Source organism: Schistocerca gregaria, chromosome 2 (assembly GCF_023897955.1).
Source record: "Schistocerca gregaria isolate iqSchGreg1 chromosome 2, iqSchGreg1.2, whole genome shotgun sequence".
NCBI classification, from domain to species: domain Eukaryota; kingdom Metazoa; phylum Arthropoda; class Insecta; order Orthoptera; family Acrididae; genus Schistocerca; species Schistocerca gregaria.
This window is the reverse complement of record NC_064921.1, coordinates 162,917,772-162,939,008: the sequence shown is the minus strand read 5'-3', so window position 1 is coordinate 162,939,008 and position 21,237 is coordinate 162,917,772. Positions and strand designations below refer to the sequence as shown.

Below are 21,237 nucleotides of genomic sequence, written 5' to 3'. Positions count from 1 at the left end.
AGATTAATTTTAACATATCTGTTGCATACAATATAACCAACATGTTGCCCGAGACCCAATGTGCTACAAATGTAACATACAAGGCCTATAAGTACCTTGAATTTGGAACAAAACATACAGGACATTTAAATCCTCATTTTTACATAACCGCTCCACAGTTGCAGACAGTCTTCGTAACTGCAATTGCAACTTAATAACAGATGTGACTTATCATCAGAATAAACAACAATCAAAAACTGATCATGATAGTTGAGTAGTAACATGTACTTAATGACAAGACAAGGATTAGCAGTCCTACTCTACTTAGACATAAAAGACCTAACAGATGACAGATGCGTTAAAACATATAAATGTTATACACTATTACTAACAAAATAATCAGAGATCAGCATGCCAATAGAATATATAACAGTGTGAAAAATATGCAGAACACACTCCAGTTGAGGCACATATCATCTATAAACCATGATGGGAGGGACCCTCCATAGTATACAGTTGCTGTAAAGAAACTTCTAAAGAGACAGAGGCTACTGCATAATAGGTGTAAAACGAAGCATAGGTCTGTAGAAAGAGAGATGCTGAATGAAATGCATTTGGCTATCAAGAGGACAATGCACAAAACCTTGTACTACTACTGTAGCAGTATGTTATTGACAGATCTCTCAAATCCAAAAGAAAATCTGGTCATAAGTGAAGGTTGTTAATGGTCCAGTCAGTCATGGATGAGACAGGAACAAATTGAGGGTAACAGAGCAAAAGCAGAAAAGCTTAACTCAGTTTCAAACATTCCTTTAGAAATGAAAATCCAGGGGTATTTCCCCATTTTAATTCTCATACCACTGCAAAGATGAGTGATACAGGTGTTAATGTCAGTGGTGTTAAGGAAAAGTGAAAACTGAACAAAGCTCTAGAAAGAGATGGAATTCCTATCAATCCCATACCGAATTTACAGCTGAGTTAGCCTCTCTTTTAACTTTAATCTACTGTAGATGCCTTGGGGCTGGGGAGTGCTCATTAGTTGGAAGGAAGCACAGGACGCACTCATCCACAAAAAGGATAGCAGAAGTGATCTGTAATCAGCCATCCAATCTCTTTGACATCCATTTGTTGTAGGATCGTAGAACATTTTCTGAGCTCAAATGTAATGAATTATCTCAAACAGAATGACTCCTTCCAAGTCAACCAGCATGGATATCGAAAACATCAATCAAGTGAAACACAATTCGCACTTTTCTCGCATGAATCCTAAAAGCCATTTATAGATCAAGGCAGTTACGTAAATGCAGTATTTCTCTGTTTCCAAAACCACTTGATTCAGTTCCACGTCTATGCTTATTATCAAAATTACAATCATATTGAGGTAGAAGGTGAAATTTGTGATTGGGTTGAGGATTTTTTGGTAGGGAGGATGCATCAAGTTAACTTGGGTGGAGTGTCATTGCCAGACAAGTTTGGGTGTCCTACAGGGAATTTTGTTGGAACCCTTGCTGTTTGTGTTATATATTAATAACTTTGCTGGCAATATTAACAGTGGCCTCAGACTTTTTGCTGATGCTGCAATTACTTTTAATGAAGTACTGTCTGAAAAAAGCTGTACAAATATTCAGTCAGATCTAAATCAGTGTTTGAATGGTGCAAAGATTGACAACTTGCTTTAAATGTTGAAAAATGTAAAATTGTGTACTACATGGCTGCAGTATCAATGAGTCACAGTTGAAATGAATCAACTCATACAAATATGTGGGTGTAACACATTGTGTTTGTGAAATGGAACCATCACATAACATCAGTGGTACGTAAAATGGATGATGGACTTCAGTTTATTGGTGGATTACTACGTAAATGGCTGCAGAGGAGATTGCAGACAGTCATAGAATAATGCTCAAGTATGTGGTGCCCGTACCAAATAGAACTAACAGAGGATATCAGACTTACACAGAGCAGGACAGCACAAATGTTCACAAGTTTGTTTGACCCATAGGGAAGTGTCCCAAGGATTCGGAAGAAACTGAAGTGTCAGGCACTTGAAGACAGATGCAAACTATCCTCAGAAAGTCTATTTACAAAGTTTCAAGAACTGAAACAGGCACTTGAAGACAGATGCAAACTATCTTCAGAAAGTCTGCTTACAAAGTTTCAAGAACTGTAACGACTCTAAGGATATCCTACAACCCCATATAGATCACTACCATAGGGATTATGAGGACAATATTAGATTAATTACGGAACATTCAGAGGCATTTTAACAGTAATTTTTCCATATGTGAACGTAACACAAAGCCCTAATATGCCTACAAATACCTTCTGCCACAATGGTTTTCACAGTACAGATGTACACATTTTTGTCATATTTCGTGTCTCTGCAATCATATGTTAAGTTATTTAATGGATTTTGAAGTTCTCTTAACGTATGGTTAAGGGGGTATTTGTAAAGGCTAATTGCAGGATTCTGGAGGGAATCATTCATTCCTGTGCTCTTCTTCATGAGTTACATCTTACCATTTTAAAAATCATTGGATTTTTTCACTTTGTACAAACAATAGTAATTTTTTTGCATCATTAAGCACATCTTTAGCATGCTGTGAATGAATGTATTTAATCACCCAGACATCACATAGCATCATGAATGGATGTCCTGAAATTTTACATTATGTTGGTTTACAGACATTGATTTCAGATTTTAAAAAATTTACATAATAATCAAAAATCAACATCAGTACAAAAAAGATAATTTAACATTCCAGGACATGCACTGGTGATGCCTTGTTAATAAAGGCAAAATAATCTGGGCAACTAAACATTCATTTTCAGCATGCAGAGGCATTTTAATTGATACAAATTATATTGCTGCTGCAAAAAATGGCCACTACAAGAAAACTGTTAGTAGTACATATGTTTGTTGCATTTTGTAAATTCTAGTATGTATTGTAAAATTTAATTTTTTTATGTTGCAGTGTTGGTTTGCTCATTCTCTTCGGGCATTCCCAGTCTTTGATTGGTCGATAGAACAGAAATGGATGTCAATTCTTCTGCCCCTTCTGTTGTTTTATAATGGTAAGCCATAATTCTTTTTATGACTTGAATTCATCATGATTTTTCAGAGTGATATAAATATGTAAGTTAGATTATGCTCTGAGTATAATTCAAAACTGAAGCAAGAAATTAACATAATAATATTTGAGAACAGAAGAGGTGTGTATATTTACCAGGCACCAGTATAAAAACAGCAGCAGTGAGGCTGTCAGTCTCCTAAATTAAACAGTGCTCTTGAATCTCTAGCTTTCATAATTTCATAACAATCCTTTCACAATGAAAAAAGAAAATATATGAAGAAGAAAAAAGCAATAGTGAGGTTTACAACTAATGGTTCAGTAATTCTCACCAGCACTGTATATCTCCTGATGTAAACAAACAAAAACAGTGATCAGACGTAAAGTGTAAGAAATAAATTAGAATAAAAAGGCCTTTAAATATGTCTGGATGGTTGGGGCCACATTTCAGTTGTGACTGAAATGGAGTCTATAAGTACGTGCGACAGTGAGATAAGGAATTTAGCTGTGTACACTATTATAAATTTGAGTAGTATATTAGGAATAATTCAAAAGATCAGTGTCATCAAATTGAGAGAATGAGGACGTGCAGTCAAAGTGACTAAGAAAATTTTTTGCTGGCTTCCTCAAGACAAGAAAGATTCTAGACCACAGATAGGCAAATGTGCTATGCACGTGTGAGTGCCTGTGAATACCCACACTGCTTGCCTACGGGGATTGGTCATTGTCAGCAAGCAGTTCCTCCTCCTCCACTTCTCTGCTAACCTCAAACAATGGAAACTCCAGTTTGGAATATCAACAATGTAAGGAAAAGATGGGTTGCCACTGACTGTAAAGATGACACTTTAAGTTGCAGACAGGCACAATTAAATGACACACATTAGCTTTCGGCCATGGCCTTTATAAGAAAAAGAAAGAGAAACACATACACATTCATTCATACAAGCAAGCACATCTCATGCACATGGTTGTCATCTCCAGCAGCTCAGACCAGAATGCTGTTCTCGTCTGGGCTGCTGGAGATGACAGTCATGTATGCGTGAGGTGTGCTTGCTTGTGTGAATAAATGTTTGTGTGTTTGTCTTTCTTTTTTTGACAAAGGCTGTAGCCGAAATCTAATGTGTAAGTGTATTGTAAGTGTGCCTGTCTGCAATTTAACATGTCATTTTCACTGTAAGTAGCAGTATATCTTTTCTGTTAATGATATGTGCATGGCAATACAGGCCTATTTTCTTCATGTTATTAGAGTTGTCAGTGTCAAAGTCTCTTGGTATTCGTTGTAGGACAAAACTGATGAGAAGAAAGTGGCTGAGACTTAGGTGAGGTTCACAAAACAAAAATTGGGTAAATCCCTGTGCTTCAAGCCAAAGTCGGAAGAAGCATATTGTTTGGAAATGCAAACTGGCCCTCAGCGTCAGTTTTGAATTCCTATTTTATTGGTGTGGAAGAGGTACAGTGCCAGCAATGGAGAGTTTATTTAGGAGTGCTTTGTTGCTGCCACAATAATCTTGTGTCCATGACACAGTTTTCAAAACAGTTTCTCTTTCATTTATTGATTTAGTGTCAAAGCACATTACATCGTTGGTTGACAACATATTTTCTTGCTTAGGAAACATTATCTACAAATATGAGCAATGATGGGAAAAACTTCAGTGAAATAAATGAAGCTCCTGTAATGATTGGTTGAAAGTCTGCTGTCATTGCTTTGATAAGAAATAAGTGGGTATCCAGCAGGAAATACTTATTTAAGGCATTCTCTCATGCTGAATTATCTGTATTGTCTGAGGGTCTCACTTTCAGACTTAAACATGCATTTAATTATGCCACTTTGGTTAAGGAACCACTTTCTTTCACTCGTACTGTCAGCTTGCAGTATCACTTTGCAACCCAATCTCAAACTGTTTGCATTAATTGGCTGGCAAAATGTGCCAAAATATGTGGTGTCATGTACATTGTTGTGAAACATTTAATAAAATTGAGACCACATGGTTTAAGACATTGGCAGTTTATCTCTTTCCTGGAAGCTGGGGTGTGATTATAGTGAAGTGCTGTATGAGTACAATGGTTGTGTCCAGGTATAGTTTTAGAATATTTTTTCTCAACTTGCGCAAAGACATAGGATTGTTCATGGACATAAAAAGAATGCCAGTAAAAGAGTTTGATCATCTGCAGTGGATATTAAAGTTTACTTTTCTAAATGTCCTTACAAAGCAACTGAATGTTGCGGGTACATCTTTGCATGGTACAAATAAACTAATTACTGATGGTTTTGACATTGGCTTTGAGTTTTAAAAGAAAATTGCCGTTGTGGGTAAAGCAACTTTCAGAAAGATCATTTATGCACTTTTCAAAAGTTGCACTAATTATAAATGAAATTAATCTTGAAAACCAGACATTGTGTGAACATTTTGATGAATTTGTTACAAAACATTGATTGTAGTTTTAGTGACTCAAACCAGTTTGAACTTGATGGCAGTGATTTTTTGCAACTCCTTTTACAATGGGTGTTGGAAGTGTGACTCCTGAATTCAATTAAAGTTCATTGATTTTCAGTGTAATCGTGTGCTCATGAACAGGTTACTTACTGCAGGAAATAATGAAATGTTTTACGTGAACTTCCTCACTGAGCTACCCAAGCACGACTCACGGCTCATCCTCACAGCTTTACTTCTGCCATTACCTCGTCTCCTAACTTCCAAACTTTACAGAAGCTCTCCTGCGAACCTTGCAGAACTAGCATTCCTGAAAGAAAGGATATTGCGGAGACATGGCTTAGCCATAGCCTGGGTGATGTTTCCAGAATGAGATTTTCACTCTGCAGCGGAGTGTGCGCTGATAGGATACTTCCTGGCAGATTTAAACTGTGTGCCGGACCGAGACTCGAACTCGGCACCTTTTCCTTTCGCGGGCAGGTGCTCTACCAACTGAGCTACCCAAGCACGACTCTCAAGCACGAGTCTCTGTCCACCACACAGTTTTAATCTACCAAGCAGTTTCATATCAGTGCACACTCCACTGCAGAGTGAAAATCTCATTCTGGAAACATCCCCCAGGCTGTGGCTTTGTTTCAGGAGTGCTAGTTCTGCAAGGTTCGCAGGAGAGCTTCTGTAAAGTTTGGAAGGTAGGAGACAAGGTCCTGGCAGAAGTAAAGCTGTGAGGATGGGGTGTGAGTCGTGCTTGCGTAGCTCAGTTGGTAGCGCACTTGCCCGCGAAAGGCAAAGGTCCCGAGTTTGAGTCTCGGTCCGGCACACAGTTTTAATCTGCCAGGAGGTTTCATATCAGCATACACTCTGCTGCAGAGTGAAAATCTCATTCTGGAAACATCCCCCAGGCTGTGGCTAAGCCATGTCTCCGCAATATCCTTTCTTTCAGGAGTTCTAGTTCTGCAAGCTTCTGTAATGTTTGGAAAATAGGAGATGAGGTACTGGCAGAAGTAAAGCTGTGAGGATGGGGCATGAGTCATGCTTGGGTATCTCAGTTGGTAGAGCACCTGCCCACGAAAGGCAAAGGTCCCGAGTTCGAGTCTCAGTCTGGCACACAGTTTTAATCTGCCAGGAAGTTTCAGTTTCCACAGTAGTTGAAATTAACAAAATCAAATCTTATGAGTAGTCCTGCTGGTGTTTACCATGTGGGAGCAGTGCACTTGATGAACAGTAACACTTTAAACATCAAGATGCAAGTGATAAAACATTTAAAGGCAAAAGTAGAGTGATACAAGGAGATGTTGCTTTCTTTTCGTTAAGCAGTAAGCCAGCTCCAAACGTAATACCTCTGATTAATATTGCATGAATGAAGTTAATAGAGGTTTAATTAAAAAATGATGTGTTCATTGCTTATTACTTTACATCTGTGCTGTTAACGCGAGCACTATTTCATTCTCTTGCCCCTTCCCCCTTTCTCACCTGAACTGAACAACAATTTGGAACGTTTCATACTACTCATAATTGCTGTCAGTTTATGAAGTGCTTTGTGGCACTGCAGTGTTCATCAGAGCATTACACAGTGAAAAGGTTATCCTTTATTTCCTTCTCTGTCACTCTGTCAGAGTGCAGATAGTCAACAATTTTCTGTTGTGTGCTAGTGTAGTGCAAGAATACATTCATGCTCAAAAGAAAGTGGAACATTGAACTATGAGGTGGCCGCAGAGGGAAAAAAATCAAAAGTAAAATTTCATTCACTGTGAAATACAGTGGACCTTGCTTAATGAGTGCCTTCTAGAACATGCAGTCTGCATAATGAGCATAACAAATGTTTAAAAAATTACTCACGTAATGAGCAAAGTTTTGCATAATGAGTGATGACAATTTAGTGTGACACTATCAGCTGTTTGTGCATGGTGGGGGAAACATTCAAGAATATGAACACCTGTCATTGTCAGTAATAGCATATGAACACTATCTTTAGTTCATACTGCAGTCTGGGTTTAACACCCTTTCCGCTACCATCTTAGCGCAGCTTGTGATCAAACATTTTTCTAAACTTGTGTTCACACAGTTTTTTATGTTCAAATTTTAATGACCTTCAATGAAACGTTCCCAATGATAAAGTCATAAGATGATGACCACAAGGGGAAAAAAACGAAAAATGCAAACGTGTGAGCTTTGCTGATGTAGCACACACATACAATTGACCTTCAACTATTTGCACTGTCTTCAAGAACAAGGGCAAGATTAAGGAGATATGTGCTTCAAAGGGAGTGACAAGATTATCAAAACAATGGTTTCATATTCTGGATGATGCCGAAAGGTTGCCCCTTATATGGATAAATGAAAAGCAATTGCAAGGTGACACTATTAACGAGAACATAACTTGTGAGAAGGTGAGAATGATTTTCACCAACCTCATTAAGAGTGCACTAGGATCATCAGAGGCCAAAGAGGTATTTAAGGGAAGCTGTGGGTGGTTCGAGAAGATTAAGAGAAGAACCAGCATCCACAGCATTGTGAGGCACAGCGAGGCAGTCAGCTTCAACACAAAGGCAGCAGGGAACTTTAGCAGCAACTTCAAGATGCTTGTAGATTTTGAGGGTTATCTGCCGCAACAGGTTTTTAATCATGATGAGATGGGTCTTTTCTGAAAAAAGATGCCAAAGCATACCTGTATATAACAGCAGAGGAGAATGCATTGCCCGGACACAAGCCAATGAAAGACCATCTCGCACTGCTATTTTGTGCCAATGCAAGCGGCGATTTGAAAACCAAACTGCTGCTTGTTTACCATTCATAAACTCCATGAGCCTTCAAGAAGTTCAGAGACCAGAAGAGCAGGTTAAATGTGATTTAGAGATCCAACAACAAGGTGGGGATGACATGTGATCTTTTTGTAATTTGATCAATGATCAATCAGTGAAAAAATATTTGCTTGGATGAATCAGACACTCCATGTCTTGTTCGTTACGGACAATGCTCCTGCCCATTCTCCAGGCCTACAAGACCGCCTCCTTGAAGAATTTCAATTCATCATGATCCAATTGCACCTCCTAACACCGCTCCATTACTCAAGCCTATGGACTAGCAGATTATTTCTAACTTTAAGAAGGTACACACTAAAGCATTGTTTAAACATTGCTTTGAGATGACTGTAGCTATCAATCTCATTCTCAGAGAGTTTTGGAAAAGTCACTTCAACACTATTGGCTGCACCAAGATGATCAGAAAGGCTTGGGAAGGGCTTACCAAGAGAACTCTCTCTTCTTCTTGGAAGAAGCTTTGGCTGGAGTGCATTGTTGAATGTGACTCTGAGTCATTTGAGTCAGCACCTGTGGAGCCTGTAGTCAATGAGTGTCTTTGGCCAAGAGTATGAGACTAGAATTCGATAACAGTGATAGCGATGAGCTGGTGGGAGATCACAGCCAAGAAATGACCACTGAAGAACTTACGGAGTTGCAGTGTGTTTTACAGCATGAAGTTGTGTAGAGGAAAAGCAGCAGTCTTCTTGCACAACAAGAGAAATGCTGAATGCATGTGTATCAGTTGCATTGTACAATGAGAATCATCGGCCCAATAAAGCACTGGCTATTCATGCTACAAATGTATTTGGTGATAACGCCATTTTGCATTTTTGCCAAGTGTTGAAGCATTGTCAGAAACAAATGACTATAGATAGCTTATTAATAGAAAAGAATTAGTTATGTACTGTCAATAATAAAGTACATAATACTGTATGTACAATTTTATTGAATAAATGGCATGAACAAGACAAAACTTCTAGTACTTTTTCTGCACGGAACGGATTATCGCATTTTACATTGCTTTATATCGGATAAATTGATTTGCTTAATGGGTGTTTTGCACCATGGAACAAATTATGCACTCTGTGTGGGGTGGATAGCATAAGTAAGTGAATAACTCTGTCAAATGCCAGTATCTAGCAGTAGATGTAAAATAATTACTGTTGTTAAGTTAATTATGAACTAAATTAGGTACTTAAAAACTAAATTGTGAAATTTAAACTATGTGCATTTCAATTTCCTGTAGAGGTTTATTTTTCCTGTTGCCATTATTCTAGTTGTTCAAAACACTTGTGCGTGTTCTACATAAAAATTACCAACTGATTACCTAATAATTTCTTTTTACTGTAAATATAATATCTACTGTAATATACAGAAAATTGGAAAAACAGTTTCAGGTAACATTTCAGCTGCAAAATAAATATGTGGGAAGAGAGGCTATACGTGATGGAAGAAAATTTATAGATATAGAGATGAACTGGGGGACAAATGGAAGGAGAGAAATATACTAAAACAGTAGAAACCTGTTGGTGTAGTAAATTACTCTCAAATGCAGTTTACAAAAATTTTTTACTGTCTTGATACTTTGCAAATATTGTTGGTTTTTATTTATTTATTGTTTATTTTTTATTATGTTATCAATTTCTGTCCAGTTATTATCCTAATAGCTTACTATTTTGTTGTAAATAAAACAGAAAGAAACTTCCACATGGGAAAAATATATTAAAAACAAAGATTCCAAGACTTACCAAGCGGGAAAGCGCCGGCAGACAGGCACATGAACAAAACACACAAACACACACACAGAATTACGAGCTTTCGCAACTGGCAGTTGCTTCGTCAGGAAAGAGGGAAGGAGAGGGAAAAATGAAAGGATGTGGGTTTTAAGGGAGAGGGTAAGGAGTCATTCCAATCCCGGGAGCGGAAAGACTTCCCTTAGGGGAAAAAAAGGACAGGTGTACACTCGCACAGACACACACATATCCATCCGCACATACACAGACACAAGCAGACATATGTGCGGATGGATATGTGTGTGTGTGTGTGTGCGAGTGTACACCTGTCCTTTTTTTCCCCTAAGGGAAGTCTTTCCGCTCCCGGGATTGGAATGACTCCTTACACTCTCCCTTAAAACCCACATCCTTTCATTTTTCCCTCTCCTTCCCTCTTTCCTGACGAAGCAACTGCCAGTTGCGAAAGCTCGTAATTCTGTGTGTGTGTTTGTGTGTTTTGTTCATGTGCCTGTCTGCCGGCGCTTTCCCGCTTGGTAAGTCTTGGAATCTTTGTTTTTACTATTTTGTTGTAATGACATAGAGTTCATATTTATCTAAAAACAAAGATGATGTAACTTACCAAATGAAAGTGTTGGTATGTTGATAGACACACAAATACACACACAAAATTCAAGCTTTCGCAACCCATGGTTGCTTCATAAGGGGAGAGCGAAGGAGAGGGAAAGACGAGAGGATGTGGGTTTTAAGGGAGAGGGTAAGGGGCCATTCCAATCCCGGGAGCGGAAAGACTTACCTTAGAGGGAAAAAAGGACAGGTAACGCTTGCAACCCCCCCCCCCCCCCCACACACACACATATCCATCCGCACATTTACAGACACCATATGTGCGGATGGATGTGTGTGTGCGAGTGTATACCTGTCCTTTTTTTCCCCCTAAGGTAAGTCTTTCCGCTCCCGGGATTGGAATGACTCCTTACCCTCTCCCTTAAAACCCACATCCTCTCGTCTTTCCCTCTCGTTCCCTCTTTACTGATGAAGCAACCGTGGGTTGCGAAAGCTTGAATTTTGTGTGTGTGTTTGTGTTTGTTTGTCTATCAACATACCAATGCTTACGTTTGGAAAGTTACATCATCTTTGTTTTTAGATATATTTTTCCCACGTGGAATGTTTCCCTCTATTATATTCATATCATCAATTAGAGTTCATATTTAAATGTCTGAAAGTATGTATTTTTATTTTTTCAGATCCCATTTTTCCTATGACATTCTTAGTCAATTCCTGGTTACCAGGAATGCTGGATGCTGTTCTACAGGCTAGTTTCCTGTGTGCATTGCTGCTTTTCTGGCTGTGTATGTACCATGGCCTCAGGCAGGTTGTATCATTATCTTAAAATTGTTAAATGCTATCCACTACTGACAATAAGCCTCTGTTATCTCTCTCTCTCTCTCTCTCTCTCTCTCTCTCTCTCTCTCTCTCTCTCTGTGTGTGTGTGTGTGTGTGTGTGTGTGTGTGTGTGTGTGTGTGTGTGTGTGTCTTTTTCTCTTTCTCTGTCTCTAGTTGTCTAACAATTTTTTTACAGTATAAATACTTTCATAGCTCTGGAAAATATATAACATTCACACGTTTTGATGATTTGGAGCTGCTGTAAGAATAAAGGGGAAACCAGCATTGTTTCTACATTATCCAGCAAAATGAAATCTTAAAATTGTTGTTGCTGTTTGCCATTTAATCTATTTATACCTCAAGAAACTGCAACAGCTCTACATTTTGTCTCTTTCAGTTATATTCTTCTTTTCTGCAAACCTTTAAACAAATTTTGTACACTTCATTTACATTTGTCACCTAAAATGGTTGAGAAGTGTGCAGAAAAATTAATATGTGATTTTAAATAAAATTAAATCTTGAGAAACTATTCCCATTTTTTAATCACTGTTCAGATGCGCATACTGTATGAGATGATCATCAAGTTTTCACACCTAAGAAATTTTTTTTAGTAATAGTTTCCAAAGCATACAGCACACTGCAATTTGGCAGAACCATGACTGTTCTAAAATGTGGAGCATTTTTACACCAGCACATCATTCATGCTTGAAAGTCTTAGCTGCAGCTTCACATGAATCATTTGGATTAGAATGCAGTGCATCCATAATGATTAACATAAACTTTTCACTACTAGCTTCCTGTAGTGTGACATGCACTGATGTCTATTTGAGCTTAATGTCTCCATTCTTTTTATTATTTTAAATAGCATTACCGAAATTGCTTGCCTCCCAATCATGTAAGATAAAGGTAGCATTTGATATCCATTAAAGGGAGCGTCTCTTATAACTGAGTATGACAGAGAAGTGATAGATCAGATGGTTTATATGTATTTAACTTGTGGACTCTAAAAGGATATTGAAAGTAACTACTATGGCTACACTATTTATGCACATCAAAGTGAAGACTGGCAAAATTACATAGTTTTTTAATGAAAAACAAACTTGGAGGGCTTCAACAACCTTCTTAACATGCCACCCTCCCCCCTCCTCATTCACCACTGTCTTCCCAAGAATGGCAGCTCAGGGTCCCAAGAACCATCCACAACAGTACAGTGTTTTCAGCATCTCGTCTGAAGCTCTCTCTCCTCCTGAATTATCTCTTTTAGCCAAGGGTATCACTGTCAGACATAAATCTGCATTTAATCGTACTGCTTTGGTTAAGAACCTATCATCCTCACTCATAATATCAACTCGAAGTACCACTTTACAACCCAGTCTCAAAACATTTCCAACAGTATACCTGATGTTGAATGCTGCCTTGAACAGTTCCGACCACTTTCCCAACTTGTTCCACCACCACTACCTCAGAATCATTCCTTACAACCTTTCCAAGGATTCCAAACATTCAGCATTGCTTCGCCATTCTTTTTCAGGCCTCTACAACATGACACTAACCTGTGTGCTGTAGAATTCCAGGTGCTTGTTTCCTAAAAACAGTTGCCTCCGTCATTATCCTCCCAACAGATAAGTGATCTACCACCATGTTACTTGACTGATAGGAGTACACAAGCAAGGGTCTATGCTGGCTTTCTGATATTCTACGTATAGCCTCAGCAATCAAAATTGCATTGTTGTGGTACAGTCTGACCCACAGTCCCTCCTCAAAACCTCAAGCCCATCACAAGAAATAACACCTCAATCAATAGAACTTCTTACACACCCAAACCACACACTTACACCTTTTACCTTCTTCCTAAGATCCACAAACCCAATCGCCCTGCCATAGTTGCAACATCAAGGCGCATATTAAACGTACCTCTGCCTTGGGTCGAACAGCATCTGCAAAGGCTCCCCTCTTATATTAAAGACAGCAATCATTTCCTAGATTGTCTCAAGTATGTGCCCATCCAACTCCCACCCCACACTCCTTGCTCAATACCACCTCCCTCTAGCCCGCAGCTTATGGTCTAGTGGCTAGCATTGCTGCCTCTGGATCATGGGGTCCCAGCTTCGATTCCCGGCCAGGTTAGGGATTTTCTCTGCCTGGGGACTGGGTGTTTGTTTTGGCCTCATCATTTCTTCCCTATCATCATAATAATCCATAATGGTGGCTAGATTGGACTGTGTAAAAATTGGGACTTTGTATGGGTGCTGATGACCGAGCAGTTGAGCGCCCCACAAACCAAACATCATCATCTTCTCCCTCTACATCAGCATTCCCCATGTACATGGTTGGCTGCTGGGCATTAGCTCCACCACTACTCACCTGATTGCAAACCGATGACATCCTTCTTGCTCACATTAATCAGCTTTATACTTACGAACAACTACTTTACCTTTGAAGGGCAGTCATGTGAACAGATCAGAGGTATGGCCTTGGAAACCAGGATGGTTCCTTCTTATGCAACCTGTTCGTGGTTTACTTGTGGGATGTGTCAGCAGCTCTTGGTCCTGTGGTTAGCACTGATGACTCTCGATCATAGTACTCTTGCTGGATCAGGGATTTTCTCCATTCAGGACTGGGTATGTGTGTCGCCATCATCATTTCATCATCATCGACATACAAGTAGCTAATGTGGCATCAAATAAAAAAGACTTGCAACAGGCAGTTGAACTTCCCAGAAGGAGATATCGTGCCAACAGTGCCATACACATTTTTTTCCTGGGATCTGTAAGCCTTCAGCCTCTGATTTGGTATAGACATGTTGTGCCATCTGTGACATATGGTCTGATGATGAGGCTGACATGTTGAATTTTTTGGAATCTCTAAATACATTCTTCCTATTAAACTTCATGGGGTCCTATTCTGAATCTTGCACCACTTTCCTTGATGTTGACCTTATCTTCATCGAGGGTCAGCTACACACTGCTGTTCACATTGAATCACATACAAATAACTGTACTTAAGTTTTGACAGGTTCCACCCTTTTCATGTCAAGCATTGCTTCCCCTACAGCTTTGGCATTAATGGCAAACATATTTGTTCAGATGCAGACTCTTTACAGTGATACATCACCACTCTTACTTCAGCCTTCATTGTAATAGTTGTCTAACCAGCCTAGCTCAAAAGCAGATTTCCTGGGCCATCCCATCCAATCCTGGTACTGATAATCCCTCCAAAAAACATCTTAGAAGTACACCTCTTGTACTATCCTGGTTCTGAACATATTAATCAGTTACGTTGACAAGGCATTACACGTATTCTGAAAGGAGAAACTCAGGCCCTGAAATGAGATCCAATCTGTCTTGACATTCTGCCCATCACACCTAGAATAGCTTTTCATCCCCCCAGTCCTTGCAGTATCCTGGTGAAACTCTATGCTCCTTCTTGCACTTATTTTCCTACCATTTGACTACTATTCCTGTGACCATCCCCTCTGTAAGACTTACTCAACGCACCTTCCTGCCCCACCTACAACAGCCCTGTAACTGGCTAAACAAACTATCAGAGGGAGAGCCATCTATGGAATGAAATGTCATGTACCAACTACACTATACTATAAATACTGTTTGACCATCTACATTGGCATGACTACCACCAGCATAGTCCATATCAATTCAGGCAGACTAGGAAAAAATATTACCTTCATAGCCTTGGATGTTATTGATTTAGCATATGTTAAAAGGAAGGACTAAGTAAGGAACACGTATTTTTTGTTTTCTCCAAAAAAAATTCTGCTCCGAAATACAGCCTTCCAAATATGACACTGTGCATACCATTTTGAATATGTGAATTTTGGGAAAAAATTTTAAAATGCTTTACAATTTATGGAATAATATTCTCTTTTTAAAAATATGCTAATCCATAAAATGTTGATTTTTTTCTGTTGATTAGTACCTTATAGTTCCACATTCCCTGAAAAGGAGAGCTTCCACTTTTAGGTTGAACAGGTTTTATAAACAAATGAAATTTGTGCCATACATAAAACCAGTTTTATTACCACATTATCACATAACAGGCTTATGAAAATCAAAACCTAGCCTTATTTAACATAATTCCTTCAGCTCAGAACCTATATCCAGTAGATGGTTCATGTGATAGCATAAAGTTCACTACATTTGTGTTTAACTCATAACTGGTGTCCATAACTCTGCAACCCACCAGTCACAGTCATACACACGTGCCACAAACATCCCGCTTCTCAGGTTGTGAATATGAGTAGTATCCTGCTGTTTCTGAGCTGTTGACCAAATGAACGAAATTTCTTCTTTCTTGCTCTTTAAAGTGTGTGCAGTATGAGTTCACCCATCACTTTGAGTGCAAAAATGTGTGATCTGAGTTCCTTTCACAGGAGTAGTTTGTTTGGACCATTCTTCTTTTTTCTGCTCATGGAATTCTTCAATTTCTTCTTTGGACAAAAGAATGGGGGCTCTGGATGTGTAAGATTTCACAAGTCTCGTAAAATCCTGAATCACAGCTGTATTTGGTCTGGAAAGATTATTTTTTGTAGCATGGTGCTTCAGCAGTACTACTACACCATCACAAGGTCCCTTTTTGTGACCAGTAGCACTGTATATCCCGTCAGTTGGCACAAGCGACTTACTCAATTCAAACAGCTGGTAACAATTTTGAAACTGGCTAGGAGCACCATCAGAAATAATGATGATCTTCTCTGCCCTTGTTTCCAGTTGAAGAATTTTGCGCATTGCTAGCAAAGCATGTACTGAGTTATGTCCTGTGTCATAACTTATAACGGCAACACTTGTGGTCTTGTTTTGAAAATATGTCACTCCCATAAAAATTGAAACCTGGTCATTATACCAATGATATCCTTGTACTTCTTGTGGGAGAATTACAGACCAGTTCTCAACAAAATCACAGTGAGGCACTAAACATAGTTCTTCAGCTTGTACACAACCTTTCACATCTGCAGTGTGTTGTTGCAATTTCTTCAGGTGCTGGTGTGTTACTGCTTTCAATGGCCATTTACCAAGTTGATCAATGAAACTGTCAAAGGCAACAGTTTTCTTAATTAGTTTATTTTCCTCGCATGTCACTTATGTAGTTTCTGCAGACTTATCTGCTACGTCTTCTAGGCCAAGTGTCTGTAAAGACAGTCCTCCCTTTCCAGGGCAGTCATCACATTCTTGAAACAAACAAGTCTCTTGCTTTACGTCACAGATTATTAAAGACTTCAGACATCCAACCAAGGTGTCATACGTCACATGCTCCTGTAAGTTCTTCAAAGTTACCACACATAGTTCAAAATTCGCACAGAACACCTCTAAACAGACGTCTCTAGGTGGGTGTGGAACTACCCATTTAGGTCGTAGTGCATAAAATTTTGATCTTCCAATATATGAAGTTGTATGATTGCTCTTATAAATTGCAAAAGTTTCTTTAATGCTGCGAGTCATGTACCTCTTCACTTTCACAAATTTTAGACCTTCAACTATTACAGTGTCTTTTTTCTTGGCATTCCGGCGAGAACAGTCCCATTTATCTTCCAGATAAAATGACTGCACTACTTGAACTTGAGCTGCTTCTACAGGATGACCATAATAGGGATCTTGTCTGCCAAAGACTCCTTTTACAGACCTCACATTTCTTGATTTGCATACCATGTACTTTGATACTGATGGGACGTGGTTCAAAATTGTTTTCTTTGAAAATTTCTCTCAAATAATAGTTAAAACTTGCTTCTTTTCACTGTAGGATTCACAATATTCAACAGCTAAATTTATATTTGTGAAAAATTCCTTGCAAGAGTGCTTTCGTCCATTTTCTCTTGAAGGTGGAATTTCTACTTTGAAGAGTGTGGTCAGTTTTGCTGTAGTGTATTCATCCATAGCTTTAGTAATTTCTCTTCTCTTTCTTGATGCATAGAGCGTGTGACTCGACTTCAATGACCATGGTTTCTTAACAGGACTAACACCTACCTTTGTAGTTGACTGATTCAGGGTATTTAATTCTTCCTCTATTGATGCAAAATCTGCACCATGGGAGGCTTCATGTTGTTCAGACATTATCATTGTTGTTATTCTGTCAAAACATTGAGAACACAAAAAGTCATCACTGGAAACAGCTTCACTTTGAAACAGTCTTCAAATGAGAACACTTGTTCCCAACCTGAACAAAGTCTCTTCCACATGGGAAAAATATATTAAAAACAAAGATTCCAAGACTTACCAAGCGGGAAAGCACCGGCAGACAGGCACAATGAACAAAACACACAAACACACACACAGAATTACTAGCTTTCGCAACCGATGGTTGCTTCTTCAGGAAGGAGAGGGAAAGACGAAAGGATGTGGGTTTTAAGGGAGAGGGTAAGGAGTCATTCCAATCCCGGGAGCGGAAAGACTTCCCTTAGGGGAAAAAAAAGGACAGGTGTACACACACACACACACACACACACACACACACACACACACACACACACACACAGAGAGAGAGAGAGAGAGAGAGAGAGAGAGAGAGAGAGAGAGAGAGAGAGAGAGAGAGAGAAATATGTGTTTCTTACTTACTCCTGAATTTTAACATATGCTAAATTCAATAAGAAGAAATGAAAGAGGAAGCCGTCTGGTAGAATTTTGCACGGAGCATAACTTAATTATAGCTAACACTTGGTTCAAGAATCATAAAAGAAGGCTGTATACATGGAAGAATCCTGGAGATACTAAAAGGTATCAGATAGGTTATATATTGGTAAGACAGAGATTTAGGAACCAGGTTTTAAATTGTAAGACATTTCCAGGGACAGATGTGGGCTCTGACCACAATCTATTGGCTATGAACTGTAGATTAAAACTGAAGAAATTGCAAAAAGATGGGAATTTAGGTAGATGGGACCTGGATAAACTGACTAAACCAGAGGTTGTACAGAGTTTCAGGGACAGCATAAGGGAACAATTGACAGGAATGGGGGAAAGAAATACAGTATAAGACGAATGGGTAGCTCTGAGGGATGAAGTAGTGAAGGCAGCAGAGGATCAAGTAGGTAAAAAGACAAGGGCTAGTAGAAATCCTTGGGGTAAAAGAAGAAATATTGAATTTAATTGATGAAAGGGGAAAATATAAAGATGCAGTAAATGAAGCAGGCAAAAAGGAATACAAACGTCTCAAAAATAAGATTGACAGGAAGTGCAAAATGGCTAAGCAGAGATGGCTAGAGGACAAATGTAAGGATGTAGAGGCTTATCTCGCTAGGGGTAAGATAGATACAGCCTACAGGAAAATTAAAGAGACCTTTGGAGAAAAGAGAGCCACTTGTATGAATATCAAGAGCTCAGATGGAAACCCAGTTCTAAGCAAAGAGGGGAAAGCAGAAAGGTGGAAGGAGTATATAGAGGGTCTATACAAGGGTGATGCACTTGAGGGCAATATTATGGAAATGAAAGAGGATGTAGATGAAGATGAAATGGGAGATATGATACTGTGTGAAGAGTTTGACAGAGCACTGAAAGACCTGAGTCAAAACAAGGCCCCGGGAGTAGACAACATTCCATTAGAACTACTGACAGCCTTGGGAGAGCCAGGCCTAACAAAACTATACCATCTGGTGAGCAAGATGTACGATACAGGCGAAATACCCTCAGACTTCAAGAAGAATATAATAATACTAATCCCAAAGAAAGCAGGTGTTGACAGATGTGAAAATTACCGAACTATCAGTTTAATAAGTCACAGCTGCAAAATACTAATGGGAATTATTTACAGACAAATGGAAAAACTGGTAGAAGCCAACCTCGGGGAAGATCAGTTTGGATTCCGTAGAAATGTTGGAACACGTGAGGCAATACTGACCTTACGACTTATCTTACAAGAAAGATTAAGGAAAGGCAAACCTATGTTTCTAGCATTTGTAGACAATGTTGACTGGAATACTCTCTTTCAAATTCTAAGGTGGCCGGGGTAAAATACAGGGAGCGAAAAGCTATTTACAATTTGTACAGAAACCAGATGGCAGTTATAAGAGTTGAGAGGCATGAAAGGGAAGCAGTGGTTGGGAAGGGAGTGAGACAGGGTTGTAGCCTTTCCCCGATGTTATTCAATCTGTATATTGAGCAAGCAATAACGGAAACAAAAGAAAAATTCGGAGTAGGTATTAAAATCCAGGGAGAAGAAATAAAAAATTTTGAGGTTCGCCGATGACATTGTAATTCTGTCAGAGACAGCAAAGGACTGGAAGAGCAGTTGAACGGAATGGACAGTGTCTTGAAAGGAGGATATAAGATGAACATCAACAAAAGCAAAACGAGGATAATGGAATGTAGTGAAATTAAATCGGGTGATGCTGAGGGAATTAGATTAGGAAATGAGACACTTAAAGTAGTAAAGGAGTTTTGCTATTTAGGGAATAAAATAACTGATGATGGTCGAAGTAGAGAGGATATAAAATGTAGACTGGCAATGGCAACGAAAGTGTTTCTGAAGAAGAGAAATTTGTCAACACCGAGTATAGATTTAAGTGTCAGGAAGTCGTTTCTGAAAGTATTTGTATGGAGTGTAGCCATGTATGGAAGTGAAACATGGACAATATATAGTTTGGACAAGAAGAGAATAGAAGCTTTTGAATTGTGTGCTACAGAAGAATGTTGAAGATCAGGTGGGTAGATCACGTAACTAATGATGAGGTATTGAATAGGATTGGCGAGAAGAGAAGTTTGTGGCACAACTTGACTAGAAGAAGGGTTTGGTTGGTAGGACATGTTCTAAGGCATCAAGGGATCGCCAATTTAGTATTGGAGGGGAGCGTGGAGGGTAAAAATCGTAGAGGAAGACCAAGAGATGAATACACTAAGCAGATTCAGAAGGATGTAGGTTGCAGTAGGTACTGGGAGATGAAGGATCTTGCACAGGATAGATTATAATGGAGAGCTGCATCAAACCAGCCTCAGGACTGAAGACCACAACAACAACAACAAATTCAATAATGTCCGAGACTATGAAGGTAACCCCCCTGCCTGAAGTGATATGTATTATGTCCACCAAGTTAGCAGTTAAGGTTAATGGGCATAGATAGATGGATCTATACTGGTGACCCACAAAAGCCTGTTGCTCAGCATGCTCTACAACATGACAGTTGTGACCATGGTGCCTGTTTCACCACATGTGCTATCTGGATTCTCCCTCCTGATTCCAGTCTCTAAGAACTCTGCTGGTGGAAACTGGTGTTACAACATGTGCTTAGCTCTCATTACGCACCTGGCCTAAATTTACATTAATTTCTGTGGTCTCAGCATTTCTTTTGGGTTCTTCTTCTTTGCTCCATTTTACTTTTCTATATCTTTTATTTTCCAACCTGTCTACTTTCCCATACTCACCTCACTGTTTTCCATATAAAACTCACTTAGCTTTCCACTCATATTGACTCTTGCATGATGTAGTTTCAGTAATCTTTGTCTTGATTATTACTCTATATTCCACCTTCTAGTTCTCACGATTTCAAATCTCATTCAATTTGGGCACCAACAGTTAGCATTTCATTCTCATCCCGTCCAGTAAGTCTCCCCTGACCCAAGGTTCTGGGTGACTTTTCCATAACTTTTCTTATTGTCTAAACCTTGTAAGTCCTTTTCTTCACCCCTTCTTTCACTTCAGCCCTCCTGCCAAGAGGAGGAGCCGCTATCTCTGAAAACTTGCAGATTTTGATATGTTTTTTACACTCTAATACAAAACTAAGACACACCATGAAGCCATTATCTGAATGGGACAGGAATTGGAAATGTGACGTACATGTGCAGATTAAAATTTCAGAAAAATTGAATGATTTATTCAAGAGAAAGAGCATCAGAAATGT

The 21,237-nt window shown here is 39.1% G+C and overlaps 1 protein-coding gene across 3 annotated transcripts in view; it reads left to right on the top strand.

Moving 5' to 3' along the window:
• Positions 1–21,237, top strand: part of LOC126336589 (transmembrane protein 181) — a 176,223-nt gene that overhangs the window by 122,804 nt on the left and 32,182 nt on the right. For all 3 annotated transcript variants that reach the window (XM_050000449.1, XM_050000450.1, XM_050000447.1), the window contains exons 8-9: positions 2,955–3,054; positions 11,258–11,385. In XM_050000449.1, the coding sequence (XP_049856406.1) occupies positions 2,955–3,054; positions 11,258–11,385 (228 nt within the window). The remainder of the gene's footprint in view (positions 1–2,954; positions 3,055–11,257; positions 11,386–21,237) is intronic.